This window comes from Mauremys mutica, unplaced genomic scaffold (genome assembly GCF_020497125.1).
Source record: "Mauremys mutica isolate MM-2020 ecotype Southern unplaced genomic scaffold, ASM2049712v1 000206F_np12_subseq_1:328963_obj, whole genome shotgun sequence".
NCBI lineage: Eukaryota > Metazoa > Chordata > Testudines > Geoemydidae > Mauremys > Mauremys mutica.
In genome coordinates, this window is record NW_025422883.1 from 174,627 (window position 1) to 192,916 (window position 18,290).

Sequence of the window (18,290 nt, forward strand, 5' to 3'; positions counted from 1 at the left end):
TGATGGTCACATTTATAATGTGCAAGTGGAATAAAGTCTAGACAAGTAATAGAACCAAATGTGTATATATAACAGGGCCCATTTCACAAAGCTGAAAACAATTGTGAGCCAAATCAGCTGGGAGGAAGAATTTAATCAGAAAAATGTGAATAGCTGGAAATCATTTAAGAACACCTGATTAGATGACCAAAAAGCCACAATTGAGGAAGAAGGTTGTGCTGGTTAAACAGACAACCTAGGTTAGAGGGGAAGTGAAGGCAGATGTAAAAAAATAAAAATAATATATAACAAACGGAAGAAAGGAGAAGTTGATAGTAATGAATATAAATCAGAAGTTAGGAACTGTAGAAAATTGATAAGGGAAGCCAAGAGACACAAGGCAACATCTATGGCCAGCAGACTTAAGGACAACAAGAAGGAGTTTTTTTAATATATCAGGAACAAAAAGAATCCTGACAATGGTACTAGTCCATTACTAGACGGAAATGGTAGAATTATCAATAATGCAGAAAAGACAGATGTGTTCAATAAATATTTCTGTTCTGTATTTGGGGGTAAAGCCAGATGAAGCAGTCTCTTCATATAGTGAGAATAACACTCTTTCCATTCCACTGGTATCTCTGGAGGATGTTAAACAGGAGCTACTAAAGTCAGACATTCTTAAATCAGCAGGTCCAGACAACTTGCAATCCAAGAGCTTTGAGGAGCTCGCTGGTCCGTTAATGTTGATTTTCAATAAGTCGTGGAGCACTGGGGAAGTTCCAGACGACTGGAAGAAATCTAATGTTGTGCCAGTCTCTAACATGGTAAACGGGATGCCTTAGGTAATTATAGGCCTGTCAGCCTGACATCGATCCCAGGCAAGATAAATGGAGTGGCCAACACGGGACTCAGTTAATAAAGAACTAAAGGAGGGTGATGCAATTAATGCAAATCAACATGGGTTTATGGAAAACAGAGCCTGTCAAACTAACTTGATAATGTTTTCTAATGAGTTTACAACTTTTGTTGATAAAGGTAATCGTTTTGCCGTAATATACTTAGACTTCTGTGAGGTGTTTGACTTGGTACCATAGGACATTTTGATTAAAAAATGAGACCAATATAAAATGAACCTGGCACACATTAAACAGATTAAAAACTGGCTAACTGTTAGGTCTCCAAATGCCACTGTAAAGGGGGAATCATTGAGCGGGTGTGTTTCCAGTGGGGTCCTGCAGGGATCGGTTCTTGGCCCTCGGTTCTTTAACATTTTTTCCTGGCAGAAAACACGTCATCACTGACGTTTGCAGATGACACAAAGACTAGGGGATTGGTAAATAATGAAGAGGGCACATCACTGATTCAGAGAGATCGGGGTCATTTGGTAAACTGGGTGCAAGCAAACAATCTGCGTTTTAATACGGCTAATATGGCACACAGCTAGGAACAAAGAGCGCCAGCCACGCGTACAGGATGGGGGTCTCCACCCTGGGAAGCAGGGACTCTGAAAAACACTGGGGGTCATGGTGGATAAGCAGCTGAACACGAGCTCCCAGTGTGTCGCTGTGGCCAAAAGAGCTCATGTGATCCCAGCAGTAGGAGCAGGGAGGTTCTTTTACCTCTGGGTTTGGCACTGGTGCGACCGCTGCTGGGATCCTGTGTCCAGTGCCGGTGCCCACAGTGAAAGAGGGATGCTGAGAAATTGAGGGGTCAGAGAAGAGCCATGGGAATAATTCAAGGATTAGGAAACTTGCCTGAGAGTGACAGACTCAAGGAGCTCAACGTAATTAGCTTAAAAGGGAGACAGTTAAGGGCTGACTTGCTGAGTCTATAAACACCTACATGGGGAACGAATAGTTCCTGCTGGGCTCTGCAGTCTAGCTGAGAAGGGTCGAGCACGATCCAATGGCTGGAAGCTGAAGCTAGACACACACAGACCAGAAAGCAGGTGTCCATTTGTAACGGTGACAGGAATTAACCATTGGAACAATTTACCCAGGGCCAGGTGGATTCTCCATCACTGGCCATTGTTAAATCCCGACGGGATGTTTTTCAAAGCTCTGCTCTGGAATTATGGTGGGGCAGGTCTCTGGCCTGTGTTACACGGGAGCTCAGCGGAGACGATCACAATGGGCCCTTCGGCCTCGGAATCTCTGATAACAACAATGCAAGGCTAGCAAAGCACTTCACTGAGCCCCAGCCTGCAGGGAGGGAGGCTGGAGCCATGATCTCCAGACGGGAAGGCAGAGGCTCTGACGAGAGACGTACGTGGACCAAAGGCAAGCAGCTGGTCAGTGCCACACAGAGGAACTGGGTGGGCTGGAGCCCTAGCACCTACCCCAAACTGCCTCCAGCTCAGTGGTTCTCAAGCAGGGTTCGTGCACCCCGGGCTACGGAGAGGGCTGCGGGAGGAACAGCAACTCGACTGGAGATTTGCCTAGTTTTACAGCAGGTTGGCGAAGTCGGTACAAACTAAACGTTCCTACAGACCATGACTTGTTCATACTGCTCCATATACTAGACACTGAAACGTATGGACAGTATTTCTATTCCAATCGATGTATTTAGAATTAGATGGTAAAAATGAGCAAGTTGGCAATGGCTCAGGAGCAGTGGGCTGGGACACTTGTATGTTTAGCTCTGATTCTGTAAGCAGGTCGTTTTTAAGTGAGGTGAAACTTGGGGAGAAGTCAGACTCCTGAAAGGGGTTCCACAGTCTGGAGAGGCCGAGAGCCCCTGCTCCAGAGTGCGAAACAGAAAAGCTTCAGCCTCAGTCACTGCAGACGCTGCAGGGCAGTTGGGGGTAATTTAGGAGATATTTCAGGACTAGATTTTGAGCAGGGGGCAAGAGACACACCAGGCAGCACGGTGCAGTGAGTCGGGGCAGCACGGCCGTCTCTAGCTTCAGGAACCATAAGGCATTTGTGCTGCTCAATCATCCCTCTGACAGCCAGCGATGAAGAGAGAGAGTGTGTGTGGTGGGGGGTGTGTGTGGGGGGGGTGAGCTGCCAGGCATCGAAGGCCCAGCCAGGGACCCCGTGTTTTCCTCAAGCTGCGGTGCTGAGGGGCGAGCTGTCAGCACTGTCTTCCCAGACCTGGAGCTCCCACATGAGGACAGATCCCCCCCATTTCTCCCAGAGCACTTTAAGCATCTCCAGCCTCGTGCACCAGCTCCCAGCCCCTTTGCAGCGTGTTTGGGGGCTGGGCCGTCCTCACAGCTGCACACTGACCTGACCATCATCCCACTGAACATTCAGACTCCCCCCACCCGCGCGCCGCTCACCTCTTTGTTCAGAGGAGCGGCCGCCTTTGGAGCCCAGAGGGGAATTAGCAGCAGGTGAAAGCGTGTTTCGAATGCTGCCAAGACAACAACGCTGTGATTTCACTTCATGCCACTTTCTCCCCCCCCCCCCCCCCGCAATCCCCCCCAGTGCCTCAGATTCTAAATTACAGCCTGTCAGCCCCAGGCCTCTGAAACGCTCGCTGCTCAGGAGCTAACCCTTTGCCTTGCTGCCCTATTCCAGCAGAGTAAAAAATACCTCCCCGGCCACGTACCATGCAGCTCCCAGAGCTCAGCGACGCAGCCCGAGGCCTGGCTTGGCACCTGCTTGTATCTCCTTGGCTGGGAAATAACCACACAGCCTCGCTCTTCCTTGGCGTTCCTAGAGGGAAAGGCCAGAGGCAACCGTTCGGTCCTCTTGCCTGACCTCCCATACAACACAGGCCAGAGACCCCCCCGGCCCCAGCGCTTCCCGCGTTCAGCCCAGGACTGGCAGCTGAGCGAGGACACAGCTGAGGCAGCAATGCCCAAGCGTCAGGTGATGGCAAATCCCCCACATCCCTTGGTGAAATCAGTTCAGATGAATGAGCCCTTTGTTACCAGGGTAGCAGGTCACACCCCACGGTTTATTGGCTTACAAGGCCCTGCATTTTGATGGCTTGATTAGTTCCTTGTGGCTTTGCTGGATTCTGCCCCAGCCACTTGGAGGGTTTGGGGGCTGGCTCACCCTGTAGCAACTGAATGGAATGGAAACGGTGAAAGATAATTAGCTAGACACGGTCACAATCAGATCTATTCCCCAGGGACTTGATGGATGTGGAAGCGGCGCAAGGCAGGCAGGCAGACCCAGCGAGCCAATCGTCTGTAATTCCCGGCAGTGCAAGCCCGAAGCCCAGGAATGCCGAGTGTGCCCACCACGACAGGCGCTGGCACACGCTTGGCTCTTGCCACTGTGCTGACCCACTTAGTTTCGCTTTCTTGCTGCAATGCCCGATGGATATGGGGCTCTCGGGGCCACGCATGCAGCCGGCCTTGATTCAGCCTCTGAAATTGCACCAGATTCGGGCGTGGAATGAAAAACCTGCATTGGCAGGTGGAAGTGGAGCGACGTCTCACTACCCGATGGGCGTGTGCCAATGCAGAGTGCATGCACCAGCACACAGAGGCATGTTGTGAAAGATCTGGTGCTTAATCCGTCACCCGTCAGACGTGATCACGTGGCTCTCGCTTCGACTCGGGCTGCAATGGCCAATCTGCCTGGCCACTCCATTGTTACTGTGTGCACCTCACCCCCAGCCACTGTCTACCTGCTTGGAGAACCCTTCTGCTTACACTTCGATTGCAAGCTCCTCTCGTTAGCTGTGTGTGCAGCGCCTGGCGCCATGGGCCTAGTCCCTGCCTGAGTCTGGGTGACACCACCTCAACTTCACAAACTCCTTCCATTGCATTCTGCAAACCTCCCCAAGCCCCGTCGGCTTCTGGAACGTCACCCACTGGCCCAGCGCCCTGCCTGTGTCGGCCCAGCCCTGCCCCATGCCGATCCCGCACCGTGAGGAGGCGCCATTCCTAGCTCGTGCTGGCAAGGAGCCGCCATTGCAGCAGCTCGCCCGGCTTTCCCAGGGCACCCGCCTGCAGCTCACAGTAGGCACAGGGGATGAAGGCTGCCATCAGCGTTTCTCCTGCCAGGAGGCCAGCCGGCCAGGTGCCTCCTGGAGCAAGCCAAGGAGCAGAGCCCTTTCGTGGGTCTCATTGATTAACTAGCCCCTAGCCGAGGGTGGAGCAGCCAGGGAACGCTGGGGAGCAGAGGACAGGCCATAGGAGAGTATTGAACCAGGCTGACACCACAATGAACTTTTCAGCCTCACAAGCAGCCCGGCTTGCGAAACTAGTGCTGGGGAACAGGAGCGTTTTATGCTTTTCCTCACTTACCTCTGGGGAGTTCGTGCCCCAGCTCTTAGCCCCTCCTCCCCCTGGGTGGGCTTTGCACAGACACAGAGGAGTTATTTGTCATCCTCCGATTTCAAAGCCCTTGATTTAATACAATAATGGCTGACTGTCAATATCCTCATTCGAAAGATGGGGAAACTGAGGCATGGAGCAGGGACATGACTTTGTCCCGCTGCACAATGACTGGGAGATAGGAACACAACCCATGAGTCCTGACAACCAGCCCTGTGCTCCGTCCACTAGTCCAGCTGGACACACTAAAGATTTGAGTCCTGCGGTTACTGACTTTGCCGCACCCATTTCCCAGATACAGGGGAAGGATAGCCCAGTGGTTAGAGCACTACCATGGCACTCAGAGCTGGCTTCTATTCCCAGCTCTGCCACAGACTGCCCGTGTGACCTAGGACACATCACTTAGTCTCTCTGCCCCACCCCCTATCGGGAAGGCGAGAGCAGCAGCATGGCCCTGCCTCGCAGGGGGGCGTCCGGAGAGCACACAGAAGATTAGGAGGTACTCAGTTGCTATGGCAATGGGGCCACAGAAGTACTTAGACAGGAAATAAAGCAGGACTCCTGTCACCCCCGGTTTTGGAGCGGCAGGGAGCTGCGGCCCCAAAGGCTGCTGGGACTGACTTCTGCAGGAAGCCTCAGCCCTGAGATATGGGGGCTCTTGAATGACCCACATCCATTTGCTCTCCTGAATCCCCACGTCTCCCAGCTTTGCCCCCTCCGCCCTGCTCCGGTTAGGGACCCAAGAGACCCTGTTTCTGCTCCAGTCCCCAGGCCAGTGACTCATCCTCGCTTTGCCGAGCTCCGGCTCCATCGGTGCTCTTGCCATCGGCGCGGTGAGCTTGCATTCCTCTGCTTTCAGAGCCCAGTGGCCTGAAAAATTCATTTCTCTTTTTCTGATCTACCCGTTCCTAGCAGCATCTCTGTCCCCTAGGGCACTGCCTCTGCTATCTGGATCAGCATTTGCATCCAAAATTCATGCCGGGAAAGAGAATTCTCAGCAAAGCCTCAGGAAGCCTGAAATGGCCCCGGCCACAGGCCAGGATCTGGGCCAGATCCTCAGGTACTGTAACTCAGCCTGGCGGCAGCGTGTGCAAGGGAACTACCCTGATTTACACCACGAGGGGTCTCTGTCTTACATGATTTATCTTCTGATTTAAAGCAACACTGTGAATTTAACAGCCACGCTCTCGACAAACCCCTTTCTCTGCCTGTGTTACCCATGGGCCCTCGACGTGAACGCTGGGAGAAATCCAATGTGTCACTCTGGCTGCTCTGAGTCACTTACAGCGTCTCTCCCGGCTGGGACACTTCAAAGCGCTGCCACGGCAGCGCTTTGAAGCGCTAAGTGTAGTCAAAGCACCAGCGCTGGGAGAAAGCTCTCCCAGCGCTGTCCGTACTCCACCTCCCTGTGGGGAATAACGGACAGCGCTGGGAGCCGCGCTCCCAGCGCTGGGCCTTTGACCACACTGGCGCTTTGCAGCGCCGCAATTTGCAGCACTGGAGAGGGTGTGTTTTCACACCCTGCTGCAGCGCTGCAAATTTGTAAGTGTAGCCAAGTCCCCAGGGAGCCCGTCGGCTCTTGCTTTAGAGTCAGTCGCACTTTCAGCTTCTTAGCAACAATCTGGTTTCCGACCCTGCAGGGGAAGAGCTGCTTGCTGGCACTCAACTGGCTTTATTCCTTGTTATTTGAATCTTTGGGAATGTTTCTGTGGCCCCTGGGCTTTAGGAAAGCTCGTTTACAGAGAGTGAAAAAGGCAGGGCCCCATTTAGGCTGAGGTTGCTGAGCACTCCCCGGACGGGCACACAGCGACGCAGGATTGGGCCCCACTCGGGGATGCAGACCCTGTTCCAGCATTTCCACCTTGCCGTTCTCCCCCATCCACACACATCCCCTTCCCCCTTGCTTTAACACTCCTCTGCTCCTAGCCATGAGCCAAAACAGAGCCTGGCCCTGGCCAAACGAAACCCCTGCCAAAGGTGGGCGTCTCTTCCTTCGGGGCAGTCTCTGTACACAGCTGGCTCACCCCGGAACCTGGGCAGAGCTCTGTGATTTCCCCCGTCACGGCACTCTCCAGACACTTCATTACACACCGGGCAGAGTCTGCCTCGCCCCCCGCTGCTTCCCAGCTTCAGGGGAAACAGAAATGGAGAAAATGCTGAAGGAAAGGGAGCATGAAATTAGAAGTAAATGCAAATACCGTAATGAGCTGGCTGGAGTGTGTGTGTGTACATGCATGAACCCCCTTGTCACATTTTCAAACAAGCACCTTTGTGTTTCCTCCCCGGCTGCTGCTCACACCGGGGTGAAGCTCTCTGTAAACATCGGCAAAGCCACCTCATTGTCCTCCTTCGAATCCCTTCTCAAGACTCTCCTTTGCTGCGATGTCTGCACAAAACTCAGCAACGGTTCAGCCGCCCGCACCGAGCCCCCTGCCCACCCGCCCGCGCCGAGCCCCCTGCCCGCCCGCCCGCACCGAGCCCCCTGCCCGCCCACCCACGCCGACTGAGGCTCTCATTGTTTCCTGCTACTCCTCCATCTGACCCACTTGTCATCTCTCGTCTTACACTTAAATCACCAGCTCTTTGGGGCAGAGACTTTCTGTTCTGTGTTTGTCCAGCGCCTGGCCTGATGGGGTCCTACAAACACTAAACAATAACACCCCCTGCTGGATGGACTCTGAACTGTTCCACCGGACATCACTGCCCCTCTACTGCGAATGGGGATTCTCTCAGCTCCTGTGCTTTTGGAGCCAGAGGGCCCGGGTGCTGCCATTGGTGAGAACTGCAGCCAGGCCGTGCCAAGGGCTGGGCGTGCGGTACGGGGAAGCGACAGACAGACAAGAGCCTAAATAACAAGCACGTTTTGAAGCGACTGCCCAGGCTTACCGATTACAAGGGCAGACAATTCTCGCTCTCAGGCTCTGCATCAGCTCAATGGCGGCAGAGCAGCACCACTCCGGGGGAAACAATGCAGCAGCACATGTAAGACAAAAATACGTATTTGAAACGGTGCAATAACCAGGGATGGCTCAGACGTTCCCGGGAAACCACTGCTGCTTGGCGTGAAAAGTGGCCACCCGGGGCCAATCCAAGAGGCTTTAAAGTCTCTTATCGGTGACTTTTTCCAACGTGGGACAATAGATTCTCAGCTACCAGCCTCAGCTCCAGTCAATACAAACACAACATAGTTTTTTAAACTAATATTTTTCCAGCATGCGATTCCATGGGGAGAGAGGCCCAGCGTTGCCATGGCGATATATAGCCAGCATCTGCCTTGGAAGGAGCTGAAGGGAGAAATTGGAATAGAATTGCAAATTTGCTCAGTCCTGAGGACGACTCCAAGGGAATCCACTGAGCCAGATTGCAGCAGCCTGGCTTCCAGAGAGAGCCCTGCCCGTCACCGCGAGCCTGAGGCTCCGGAGGGCAGCTCGGCCTGGGGAGCGGAGCCATGCTGGGTGCTCGCTCAGCTGGAAGCTGGTCTCCTATTCCGTCCCTTGAGGCCACCTGAGGAGAGGCAGCTCGAGTGCTGCTGGCATGTGCACTCCCACAAACAGCCACAGGGCTCCAGTCATCGTCTGCACCTCCCTCTGCAGACACCGCGCTGAGCGCCTCCATCTGCTTGGGCAGCAAATACCCCCGGGGGGCAATTCACTGCCGAGCCCTTGCACCCATGAGTGCATCCCCCTGTGTCCAGCGAGCGGGGCCAGCACCAGCTCTCTCTGCACTTGCCTAGAGCAAGAGGATCCTTGGCAGCTGGCTATGGCCTATGATACTGCAGGCCCTTCACCGGGTCCCAGAGAGAAAGGGGAAATTTCCTCCCTCGAGTTCTCTGGCGCCACCCCCAACGCTGCTGACAACAGCTCTCCTCAACCAGCCTGTGGAGACAGAACGCTCAGACTGGTGCCGCTGTCAGACTACAACTGTGTGGCGAGGTTACACGTCTGGCTGACCAGGGAGCGGCGCTGCATCCCGCGGTACCGCACCCCGTCCCTGGGACGACACGGCACATGCAATGGCTGAACAGCTGCCTGGCTGAGAGGTCTCAACGGCAGGGCCGGCTCCAGACCCCAGCGCGGCAAGCACGCGCGTGGGGCGGCCCTTTCCCGGGGAGGGCGGCAGGCTGGCCCGGCGGACCTGCCGCAGTCATGCCTGCGGGAGGTCCACTGGAGCCCCGGGACGAGCGGACCTGCCGCAGGCATGACTGCGGACGGTTCACTGGTCCCGCGGCTCGGCTGGACCTCCCGCAGGCATGACTGCGGCAGCTCAAGCGGAGCCGCCGGACCTGCGAACCGTCCGCAGCTGCGGGAGGTCCAGCCGAGCCGCGCGACCCGCGGACCCTCCGCAGTCATGCCCGCGGGAGGTCCGCTGCTCCCGCGGCTCCGGGGCACCTCCCGCGCATGACTGCTTGGGGCGGCCAAAAAGGTAGAGCCGCCCCTGCTCAACGGGGAATCCTCAGTGACCCCGTCTGGTTCCAGGGGGGTCCTGAAGGGTTCCTGGCCCCAGGCTCATTAATAGTTTTATCAGTGACCTGGGGGAAAACATAAAACCAGCCCTGAGGAAGTCTGCAGGTGACACGACGCTGGGGGAAGTGGTACATAATGCAGAGGTCACGGGTACAATCCGGATCATGTGGGGAGCTGGGTGCAGCAAACAACGTGTGTTTTAATGGGGCTAATGCAAAGTCATACATGTAGGAATGAAGACGGCAGGATGGGGGACTCGGCCTGGGAAGCAGCGACTCTGACAAAGATTTGGGGCAGTGGTGGAGAATCAGCTGCACAGTTCTGGTGTCCACGACTGAAGAAGAATTTAAAGAAGAGCCGTCATTTGCTGGTGATTGTTGATCCCGGGGCCTGCAGCGCTGCCAAAGGCGTGGGCAGAAGCCAGGAGGCAGCCTCGCAAATCCCAATTCAAGATTCCGGGGCATCCTTTCCCCCGCAATGTAAACCTCTCGGCTTCATCTCCAGAGGCTGATTCACAGGCCACTTGGCCTTTCCGTGCTGGGGCAGGATGAAGAGGCTCTGAGGCTGCCTGAACTCCGCCATGCTGCCTAGGCGAGCTCCTAGAGCCCTACCCAGCACACCCGGCTTGGAGCAGCCCTGCGCTGGGAGAGAGCAACGTGACTCTGGAAAGTCAACTTGGGCCGTTCGGGCCTTTCTCGCCCCCTTTGGCTGATGCTCACAGACTCAGCAGGGCCCATCATGAGCATCTAGTCTGAGCTCCTGCACGTCGCAGGCCTCCAGCGCCCAGGTCTCTCATTTCCCCCCTAACAGAAGAGCAATGTGCACGGGTGACAACGCACCCGGCACAGCCACGGCCCCACTGACGGCAGGTGCCTCACAACACCGTGGCTGGGATTCCCGGGCCATTAGCTGAGCTGCTGGGAACGTTTCCCAAAGGAAAAACAAACCCGAGGACAAAGTTCCTTTGCTGCCCGGCACTCTTGCTCCGTGAAGGCTGCCGATCCGCGAGAGCCACCCACGCCCCTGGGCTGCGGACGCGAGGGACCAGCAAACGGGAAGGATTTTGCACACTCCGGAGGCACTGGACGGGGACTGGAACAGCGCAGCCGGGGCTGGGCGGAGGGGCGTCTGCTAGACACACATGGGGCTGTTTCTCAGCGGGGCTGGCCATCTGCAGGATTTATGAGGATTTGTACCATGGTCGTGCCTAGGACCCTGCTGCGCTAGACTCTGCACAAACACAGAGCAGACCCTGGTCCCTGCCCCACGGGACGCTGGGGAAGCGCCCCGGGACAGTAACTTTCTTTTCCCCAAAGGTGAGGGAGATCGAATAGAGCCACGCAGCGGCGCTGGGCAGCATAGCGAATGCCCCCCCTGTCCCTGAGCCCCAATTAACATTACTAGGCGCACATGTCTCTACACAGCAGCGTCCAGGAGGTGCACACAGGGCTTAGAAACACGCCAGGCTTTCACAAGGCAGGCACGGCTCTCCACCCAGCCGCAGCTCCTGGCTCAGCTGGGTCCGGACCAGATGGCAGGAGTCCAAGAAAGAAAGATCAGGAGAATTCACAACTCTGCAAGTCACCGGCCCAGATCTCCAGGTGGGCTAAACCCCTGGGGCTCCGCTGCCTACAGCTGAGGATCAGTCCAGAGAGGCGGCGGCTCCGGCATTAGATCCTAGAGCCAAGTGAGGCTAAGGGCTCCCGCAAGAGATCAAAGGGACCAATGGGCCATGAAATGCCAGGCCAAGCAGGACAGGAGGCTGCAGACTGGCTCGTGACATGACAGCAGGGAAGCCAATGCCTGAAGGGCCTTCCCGGGAGAGAGGTGAGAAGGGGGACACGGGGCTATTTGCCTTGAGCAAGGGAGGAGCAATTTGGCCTAGTTCGTTACCCACTAATTAAACCCGAAGTGCCCACTGATTACGAGAAGCAGGTGCCGAATGAAAGTAGCCCCCCGACGCGTGCTGGGTGGAGTGCTGACGGGGAGCGCGCCCCCCCAGACCCACACACCAGGGGCCCCCGCCTCCACTTCCCCCTGCCACTCCCAGACCCGACAAGCAGAGCACCCCTGGGACTCTCCTCCAGCTGCACCAGGCAGTGAGAGGGGCTGGGCCCCATCGTGGACCCCTCCAGACTCAGCCCCAGCCGCCGGTTGTGACATTAGCTGCCAACAGGGGTCCCCTCTGAGAGCTGGCAGGTGCCCCCCGCCCATGGCAGGTGCCTAGGGCCGAATTCACAGCTGGCAAAAGCAGGCGCAGCTCCACTGAGCCCAGTGGGCGTTTATACGCTCAGCCCAGCAATTAATGTGGCCCAAGGACTCAGTTCAGGGCTGGCTCCTGGTTTCTCTTGGCCTCGTGTGCTGGAAAACGTATCGGGCTCCATCAGACCCCCACAGCCTAAGCATCTGTGGGGGGAGAGGGAGGGCAGCCGGTCAGGTGGGGGACTTTGGTGAAGAATTGGCATTTTCCCAGCATGCCCGCTCTCTGCCCCCTCCCCGCAAGGCTCCTGGGGGAGTTCAGGCGACCCGTGCACAGCGGGACCCACGGGGGGCAGGCCTGTCCCACTGTTAATACAGCTCCCAGGTGCCCAGGGCTCGTCAGGAACAGGCTGGAGTTTTCAGTCTCCAGCGAGTGGGCTCCACACGCCGAGGAGCGACAGAGCAGAGGGAGGAGTCTGGCTGCGGGAGCCCCAAAGCCTAACGTGTGGGGCTGGAAACCCCCGAACGCGCCTGGGAGAGACGAGAGCTCCCAGCCCAGCTCAGCCCAAGGCCCCCAGCGTGCCAACAGGCTCGGTGCAAAGGAAGAACCCCCAGGACAAGACGCTGCGCGTGGCCGGCTCCGGGGCAGAAGTGGCGAGAGTCCAAGCTTTTGACACCAGAATCCATCGTAAGTGCCAGGGGTTCTCTGCAGCGGCTGGTGCTGGCTCCGGTCACAGCCGGGACGTTGGGCTGGATTCACTCCACCCGTGGGACTGGTTCCAGCTCCGGAGTCAGAGCCCGCGTAGGAGAATGTCTTGCGCCCCTGAGCAGCCGGGGGAAACGGCAGCGGGAGCAGCCGGAGAGGCGCTGAGACCGGCCACTCCCAGAGATGCCAGCGGGCGCGCCTCTCGGGGCTGTCAGCCGAGCGCACTGACGGGCCGGGGCCGAGAGAACAGACACTATCGGTCCTGCCGAGCTCCCAGAGGGACGCGCCTGGGGCTGGAGCAGACCTGTGTGTCTGTGCAAACCCAGCCCCGCGCCCCTGCCCAAAGTGGGTTTGGTCATTAGCGCTTCCCTGTGTCCACAGCTTGCGGCAGCCCTGTCACTGCGCGGCGTAATCCTCACTGCTCTGAGGATCATTACAGCAGCAGAAGAGAAAATCCCATTAAAGAGGCGCCCTGTGGTGCTGCTGACATGCTGGGCGCTGGCAGGGCTGCGGGGCTGCGCTCACACGGGGCAGGCGCAGGAGGCTGGCTGCCATTCCCGACAGGCCCCTGACCTAATTCGGCTCAATCCCAGAACATGAATTGGTCTGGGGAAGGACTGGTAGTGAGGGGCGCTGGTCCAGCACGGGTCTGTCACAGAGCACGCTCCATGGCCTGTGCCAAGCCTCACCAGGCCGGCCATCCTGAGCCCAGCTAGCCCAGGATCCTGTCTTCTAACAGGACGGTGCCAGGTGCCCCAGAGGGAATGAACAGAACAGGGAATCATCAAGTGATCCAGCCCCTGTCGCCCACTCCCAGCTTCGGGCAAACAGAGGCCAGGGACACCCAGAACGTGGGGCTGCATCCCTGACCATCCTGGCTAATAGCCAGTGATGGACCTGCCCTCCAGGAACTGATTTAATTCTTTTCTGAACCCAGTTATACTTTTGGCCTTCAACACCCCATGGCGAGGAGTTCCACAGGTTGACTGTGTTGTGTGAAGTACTTCCTTGTATTAGTTTTAAACCTGCTGCCTATTAATTTCATTGGGCGACCCCTGGTTCATGTGTTATGTGAAGGGGTAAATAACACTTCCCTGTTCACTTGCTCCACACCAGTCAGGATTTTATAGACCTCGATCATATCCCCCCCCGTCGTATCTTTGCCAAGCTGAACAGCCCCTGTTTTTTCAATCTCTCCTCATACCAGAGCTGTTCCATCCCCCCAATCCCTTTCGTTGCCCTGCTCTGTACTTTTTCCAGTTCGAATGTATCATTTCGGAGCTGGCGCGGCCAGACCTGCGCGCAGTGTTCGCGGGGTGGGCGTGCCCTGGATTTCTGTAGGGGCATTAGGAGATTGTCTGGTTTATTCTCTATCCCTTTGCTAATGGTTCCCAACATTCTGTTCGCTTTTTTGCCTGCCGCTGCACATGGAGCAGATGTTTTTAGAGAACAATCCATGATGATTCCAAGATCTCTTTCCTGAGTGGTAACAGCTAATTTAGACCTCTTCATATTGTATGTATAGTTGGGATTATGTTTTCCAATGTGCATCACTTTGCATTTATCAACATTGAATTTCATCTGCCATTTTGTTGCCCAGTCACCCAGTTTTGTGAGATCCCTTTGTAGCTCTTCGCCGTCTGCCTGGGACTTAACTATCTGGAGTAGTTTTGTATCATCTGCAAACTTTGCCACCTCGCTGGTTACCCATTTTCCCAGATCATTTATGAATATGCTGAATAGGACTGGGCCCAGTACAGAGCCCTGGGGGACACCACTATTTACCTCTCTCCATTCTGAAAACTGACCATTTATTCCTACCCTTTGTTTCCTGTCTTTTAACCAGTTACCAACCCATGAGAGAACCTTCCCTCTGATCCCATGGCAGCTTACTTGGCTTAAGAGCCTTTGCTGCGGGACCTTGTCAAAGGCTTTCTGAAAATCTAAGTACACTAGATCCACTGGATCACCCTTGGCCCCCTCAAAGAATTCTAGTAGCTTGGTGAGGCGTGATTTCCCTTTACTAAAACCATGTTGACCCTTCCCCAACAAATTATGTTCATCTATGTGCCTGACAGTTTTGTTCTTTACTATAGTTTCAACCAGTTTTCCTGGCACTGAAGTTAGACTTACTGGCCTGTAATTGCTGGGATCGCCTCTGGAGCCTTTTGTAAAAAGGTCCTGCAGCCACCCAGGGCATGCTGGGGCCGCTCTCTGCAGCTATTCACACTCTGAGCCCCTCCGCACACAGCCCAGGCCCTTCCTTTGTTCCTGCGGCAGATCCGAGCCCGTTAACAACAAAGCACTTCACCCAGTGACAGAGCCAGCCCTGTGATGCCCCTCACTGTGATGCCCCAGGGAGCTGGCTCTGCACCTGAGCTGGCGAGCTCCCAGACAGGTGCTGCCTCTGCAGACAGGTGGGAAGTCACAGGAAGAGCACACGCCCCAGCAAGGACTCACAGGGGCCACGCACACCTGAAAGAGTCACGATCCCAGAGTAACTAGACATTCCTGCTAAAATGTTAACAACCATGACACTTATGCCACTGCCATCATTAGGTTCCAGGGTTATCACTCCATTCTGAGGTGGGTGGGTAGCTCCCAGAGCTGCTCTTTCCCGTGGTCTGCAGACTCCATGGCCCAGCCCTGTATTGGGATCAAGTGCCAAGACTAGACATGTAATATGAATCTTACACCAAAGCTGTAATTCTGGAGCAGAGACGTGCACCGCCCCCCCCCTCCCCAGCCCAGACTCTGTGCCGATGCGGCAGGACTGGCTGTGCACGGAGACAGAGTGTTGACAGGCCAGGGTGGTGTCTGCCTTGTGCAATGCAGAGCAGATTAAAGCAGCCATGTCTCCCGTCACTTCCGGCTGGGTCAGCCACAGGTGGCCAAGGAGCAGAGGGGCAGCCCAGAGGAGCTGTGGAGATGTTGAGATGCCCCAAGACACCCATTTCCTGGTGGCCTGGCACCCGCAGCTGATGCATAAGGACTAGGAGTCACCAAATGACATTAATAGGCAGCAGGTTTTAAATGAACACAAGGAAATATTTCTTCACCCAACGCACTCACTGTCAGCCTAGGGAGCTCTTTGCCAGAGGATGTGGTGAAGGCCAAGACTATAACAGGGTTCAAAGAAGAACTAGATAAATTCCTGGAGGACAGGCCCATCAATGGCTGTTAGCCAGGCTGGGCAGGGATGGTGTCCCTGGCCTCTGTTTGCCAGGAGCTGGGAATGGGCGACAGGGGGTGGATCACTCCATGATTCCCTGTTCTGTTCACTCCCTCTGGGGCACCTGGCACTGGCCACTGTCGGCAGACAGGACACTGGGCTAGATGGACCTTTGGTCTGACCCATTCTGGCCATTCACGTTTCACCCACTTTACAAATCTCCCTGCCACACTTGCCAGAGTCATCCTCAGCCGAGCTCCCCTGGCTCACCCCAGGCAGGGCTGCCCCTGGTGCATTCAGCAGGGATGAGCCTCCCCTGCCTGGAACAGACTCCGGTCCCGGTGGGGTCGCCCGGCCACCTGGCTAAGCGGGAGCAGCTGAGCAGCCCAGCTGGAGGCGGTCGGCAGCCTAACGCTGCAGAACACCAGGTCTAGGATGGCAGTAACCTCCTTGGCCAAGCAGAGTGTTCATGCTCCCGCCCCCTCCCCCTCCCCCCGGGGTTCACAGCCCGGGTGGGGCCCGGGGCTGGAACCTCCTACAGACCAGCGGAGCTGCGGGAGCCTAGGGTGGAGTTGGCCCGGGAGCCGCTGGTCAGCATGGCGGGTCCCCGAGAGCTGGGGGGGGGGACAGCAGGTGACTGGGGTGCAGACTCAGCCCCCCCTCTTCCCCGCCGGGCTCGCCCAGGGAACCCGGCGCTGTGCTGGAGGGGGGGGGCGGGCAGGCCGGACCCCGGGGGGGGGCGTCCTCGGGAGGGGCGGGGGAAACTCCCCGAGGACAAAGGGCGACGCTGGCTCGCTGGAGCTCGCCCCCTCCCGCCCCCCCGGCTCAGGGCTCGTCGAGACTGGGGGCTGCAAACTGGGCTGAGGGGGCGGCCCCGCTGCCACGCAGCCAGCGGCCCCAGTCGCTGCTGCGCCCGGCTGCCCTGTCACGGGGGGGGTCCCCATGTCCCGGGGGGGGCCCTCCAGCCCGCTGCCGCCCGCCCCGGGCTGGGGGTCCCTGGCGAAGCGAGCGGGGGAAGCGGCTGCCTCGGACAACGCGCCCCGCGCTGGTCCGGGGGTTAATGGAAGGAAAGTTGACTCGGAGCCGCGTGGGTCTGCGGGGAGCCCGTGACCCGTCCCCAGCCAGCCCCGGCGGAGCAAAGGGCGTGGGAACGCGCGGGGAGGGAGCGTGGGACGGACACCGGGGGACGTCCCCGCCGGGCTCCGTTCCGCGTGACACAGCGGCCCGGGGGGCTGGCGCACGTGTGTGCGCGGCTAGAGAGAGTGCGGAGATCCACGCGTGTGCGCGGAGGGGTCCCGCTCCGATTCCATCCCACAGCCCCACGCGCGGAGTCACAGACGCAGCCCCCCGCCCCCAGCTCCGTAACAAAGACAATTGGAGGCTGGCTCAGGAGCGTCAAGACAAAAATCCCTGTCTGGCTCCCCCCCCCGCCGCCTTTTGTGCGCCCCGCGCCGGGACTGTCACCCCGCGGGGGTCCCCGCAAACCCGCTGCACGGCGCCTGCCCCGCCCCGCCCGGCAACCCGGCCCCGCCCCACCCCACACATGGGGGGGGGAATAGATGCCAGCTCGGCCCCAGCCCACACATGGGGGGATCGATCCCAGCCCTACCCCACACATGGGGGGGATCGATCCCGGCCCCAGCCCCAGCCCCACCCCACACATGGGGGGATCGATCCCGGCCCCAGCCCTACCCCACACATGGGGGGTCCCAGCCCCACCCCACACATGGGGGGGATCGATCCCGGCCCCAGCCCCACCCATGGGGGGTCCCAGCCCGGCCCCACCCCACACATGGGGGAATCGATCCCGGCCCCAGCCCCAGCCCACACATGGGGGGGGATCGATCCCGGCCCCAGCCCCACCCCCACCCCACCCATGGGGGGCGGGTGAGTAGCTGTGAGGCCAGGCTGGAAGGGGGGCGCTGCAAAGGCAGGCGCCCAGGCCCCCCGCCCAGGGGCAGCGCAGGGGTCTCTGCGGGGCGCGGCGGGTCCGTACTCACAGTCGCTCCGTGTTGCGGGGGATGTTTTTGGGGACGCCCCGGAGCCCGGTGCCGTGACAGTCCACGGTGGTGCCGCTGCAGGTGCAGAGCGCGGGGCAGCCGGTGGCCCGCACCCCCCACGCGGCTGCCCACGCCAGGAGCCAGGCGCCGGCTCGCAGCCACCTGCCCTGCGGGGCCATGCCGGGAACCGGACCGGACCGGACCGGGCTCGGAGCTGCGCCGCCGCCGCCGCCGAGCGCCCTCCCCCGCCAGCAGCCGGCTGCGTCTGAGCGCCGGGCTCGGTGCGAGGGGGAATGCGGAGCTCCGCGCCCCCCACCCCCATCCATCAACCGCAGCCACAACCCCCAGCCCCGGCCGGCTCCGCCCCCAGCGCCGGCCCCTCGCCGCGCACACAAAGGAGCTGCCCCGCCGCCGGATCGGGCCCGGCGGGGGGCGCATGCGGCTGAGGGGCTGTAGGAGGCGAGGGGGCAGGTTGGCCGCCGCCCCCCTGCTCCTGCCCCGCGGCCCCGTGGCGCCCCTTGTTGCACCG

The 18,290-nt window shown here is 58.2% G+C and overlaps 1 protein-coding gene across 1 annotated transcript in view; it reads right to left on the reverse strand.

Annotated features, from left to right (window-relative positions):
* LOC123357017 (slit homolog 1 protein-like) overlaps nucleotides 1-17,996 on the reverse strand; it is a 138,896-nt gene extending 120,900 nt beyond the window's left edge. Inside the window, exon 1 of the mRNA XM_045000277.1 lies at nucleotides 17,762-17,996. Within this exon, the coding sequence (XP_044856212.1) occupies nucleotides 17,762-17,940 (179 nt within the window). The 5' untranslated portion in view covers nucleotides 17,941-17,996. The remainder of the gene's footprint in view (nucleotides 1-17,761) is intronic.
* Between the last annotated feature and the right edge of the window lie 294 nt (nucleotides 17,997-18,290).